The 3,602-nt window shown below is 34.1% G+C and overlaps 1 protein-coding gene across 4 annotated transcripts in view; it reads right to left on the reverse strand.

Moving 5' to 3' along the window:
- Lrp1b (LDL receptor related protein 1B) overlaps positions 1-3,602 on the reverse strand; it is a 1,962,444-nt gene that overhangs the window by 566,653 nt on the left and 1,392,189 nt on the right. For all 4 annotated transcript variants that reach the window (XM_021192210.2, XM_029535926.1, XM_029535925.1 and 1 more), the window contains exon 35: positions 1,737-1,868. In XM_021192210.2, the coding sequence (XP_021047869.1) occupies positions 1,737-1,868 (132 nt within the window). The remainder of the gene's footprint in view (positions 1-1,736; positions 1,869-3,602) is intronic.

Raw genomic sequence — 3,602 nt, forward strand, 5'->3', positions numbered from 1 at the left:
ATGTGTCCTTATTACCAGTTGGAAGATCTTCTGGGTATATGCCCAGAAGAGGTATTGTTGGGTCCTCCAGTAGCACTATGTCCAATTTTCTGAGGAACCGCCAGACTGATTTCCAGAGTGGTTTTACAAGCTTGCAATCCCACCAGCAATGGAGGTGTGTTCCTCTTTCTCCACAACTTTGCCAGCATTGCAGAAAGCATTTCTAAAATATGTGAATTTTTCGGAGCTGGAAATATGGCTCAGTGGTTAAGAGCACTTACCTCCGTTGTAGAGGACCTGGGTTCAGTTTCTAGCACTAGAGCCCAGCATCTTAGAATTATCTGTAAATGCAATTCCAAAGGTCCTGGTGATCTCTTCCTGCCTCCTTAGGTATTTCACATATGCATGTATGCACATACATTCAGGCTCATACACATACATTTTCTTAAATGATGAAAATATTTTTTTTAAACATAGGACATTACTGTCCGTGTGATTCCAAGCATTTAGTCTAAGATAACTTTTTTTGGACTTTGCCCTGGGTGTAAGGTTTTACTCTCTGCACTCATGTGGTAGATACAGGCAGATTTCTGTAAAATTGAAGACAGCCTGGTCCAGGCTGGAAAAAATCCAAATAATAATAATAATAATAATAATAATAATAGGAAAGAAAGAACAGAAGACTTATCTTTTAACAATTTCTTAAGATTCTCAAAAATTTAAAAAGAAAAAAAAATTCCATCAAGGGAGAAAATATTGCCACTAAAAATCCATGTGCTGATAAACAGAGATTAAATTGTTTTTAAGCTTACCATCTTTATTTTATGTATATAAGTGTCATGTGGTTGCTGGAATTGAACGTGGATGCTCGCTAAGTGCAACAGGTACTCTTAATCATTGAAACATTTTTCCATGCGAAAGATTATTTTGAATATTTTAAGAATTATTTATAAATCAAAGTACTATTAGCTTTTTAATGTTAGATAAGTCTATATTACAGAAACTCCGGTACTCTGTCTTAGTATTTCAACACTAAACCATGAACACAGGAAACATGTAACTTGGTTGAGAGGAAAACAAATCTGCTTTTATGACATTGAAATCTTAATTGTGCAATAAGAAATGTAAATAGTAAACACATGACAAAGATACATAACCATTGCTGCTGCATGTGACTTTAGCAGTTACCTGCCCACAACTTGTTGGCTTCAATACATTCAACAGTGTCTACCATTAAATCTCTGTCATTAATTTGAGCCACCCACAGCAGTCTGGTGGTCTCTGGTTCCTTTCTTTCATTATTTGCTAAACCACATGGAATTAAAGCAATTCTACTTCCCCATACATACTGCATTAAAAGTTATAGAAAATGTCTTATCATTGGTTATTCACCATGAAAGTATTTTCAATAAGTATACCTCAAGAATTCAATAGATTGGAACGATCTATTGGGGTATATTTATATTTATAACTAGAGAGAAATAAAATATCATTTTATTTATTTGAAGGAACAAAACTATCAGTTGTCAGTCATGGCGTACAAATATACTTTTAAACAAAAAAATCTTTAGAAAAAAAATATTTATTTGGTTTCTTTTAGGGGGCAAATGAAATTTAATTAGAACAATTAGTAAAAGGCTGAAATTCATCTTTAATTTAATGTCAATTTTTCTACACAAGTACAGATTGAAAGTTATATTGCCATCATGTTTTCTGAACAGAGCATTATACATGAATTACTAATGACATATACTTACCTGCATGGAAGTCTATCCCCACAGCAAAAGCAGCTCCTGATATTGGCATCAGAGCATCCACTTTGTCACGTGGCTCAAGAGGGATCCCCCGGATTCCTTCATGAACAGAGTACATAAGAAAAGATTCTATACCTAAATGGAGGAAAGAGAACTTAAAATGAATACTTCACATAACAATACATTCATATCATTTCTAGAATATTAATTTATATTTGTGAATGTTTCTTAGCTTCATATACATAGTTGAAGAGATCCCAGGACTGAAAGATGTGTAAGCCAAGGCCCTGAAACTCTTGTGCACTGCATTCTCCCAAAGGATTTCATAGCTCACAGGTCCCATCTCAGGAGCCAGATAGCAGGAAAATGAAAGGTTCTGTCAGCAATGCCCTTGGTATGAGAAGATCATTTCCAGAATGTCTGGCCTCACAGAAAATATGTACTGGCTACTGAAAGTAATGGCTTTCATTTACACAACTACATTATTAGTTAGAGTTGACATTCAGAGTTTTAAGGGAACACAGTGTACTTTTTAATTAATTTAGATTCAAATGGGCTAAGTAATAAGGTATTAAGTTTTGCCCTTAATACATTTTTGAACATCATGAAAACATATGAATATAAAGATGTCATTGTAAAGTAAGCACATATAATCTTACTACAAGAAGTTCATATACTAACACTTGTACAGTTTGCTAATATATTGGAAAATACACACCACACGCACACACAGATATTAAAATAAAATTATCTATCTTCAAATATGCCTATTACTTGTAAATCACAAAACTTGACCTTAATTGATGCCCTTGTGCTCAGTTTTATGATTAGCAAATTAGGTGATAGGGATCCATCTCATCAATTTACAAGGGTGACACTAAGTCACAGTGTTCTAAGATCCTTTCAATAGAGACTGATATAGAATAATGGCCACTTGCGTATATTATTTTAAGTCATAATTCTAACTTATATATTTCTCAAATAGTATAGGGATATTGTTTAAGATAAAACTGAGGTTTTTCTTTTCAGTTTGTTTTGTTTTATTTTATTTATTTTATGTATATGAGCATTCTATCTGCTTATACAACTGCTTGCCTCAAGAGGGCATCAGATCACAATATAGATTGTCATGAGCTACCATGTGGTTGCTGGGAATTCAACTCAGGATCTCTGGAAGAGCAGCCAGTCCTCTTAACCACTGAACCATCTCTCCAGTCCCAAAACTGAGTTCTTACTATTGGCTACACAATATAGCTAAAAACAAAACAAAAAAACAAACAAAAAACCCCAATATTTTATGAACTAACATATCTATAGTCTATGAAATAAAAATAGAGCATAGAATCTTTAAGGTAGCACACAGTTCTCTCCCAGAAGTGTTCCTTGTCTCTCAAATAAATTTGAAGAAATTTGAAGCTCCAGATATCAGTGATGTTTTGTCTAAATAGCTGGAAGACATGAACAGGGCTGATTTCAAATTGTGCAAATATCCCACCTAAACAACCACGGCTGCTTACTCCAACATTAACAAATTTGAGTTGAGTGTAGAAGCCAGTAGTAAGCTGGTTGAAGGTTTTATTTTTCTTTAATTGCCAAAATTAGTTTTTAAAATTACAAACACTTAGGCTGGCAAGACACCTCAGCAAGTAAAGGCATTTGCTACTAAGACTGAAGATCTGACTGAGTTCAATTCCCTGGATCCACATGGAGAGCATTCACTCCATACTCTGTCTTTTGTCCTCTATACCAAGGCTGTAACATGTTTATCTCAATAAGAAAAGAAAGAAAGAAAGAAAGAAAGAAAGAAAGAAAGAAAGAAAGAAAGAAAGAAAGAAAGAAAGAAAGGAAGGAAGGAAGGAAGGAAGGAAG

The sequence above is a fragment of the Mus pahari genome, chromosome 3 (genome assembly GCF_900095145.1).
Source record: "Mus pahari chromosome 3, PAHARI_EIJ_v1.1, whole genome shotgun sequence".
Taxonomy (NCBI): domain Eukaryota; kingdom Metazoa; phylum Chordata; class Mammalia; order Rodentia; family Muridae; genus Mus; species Mus pahari.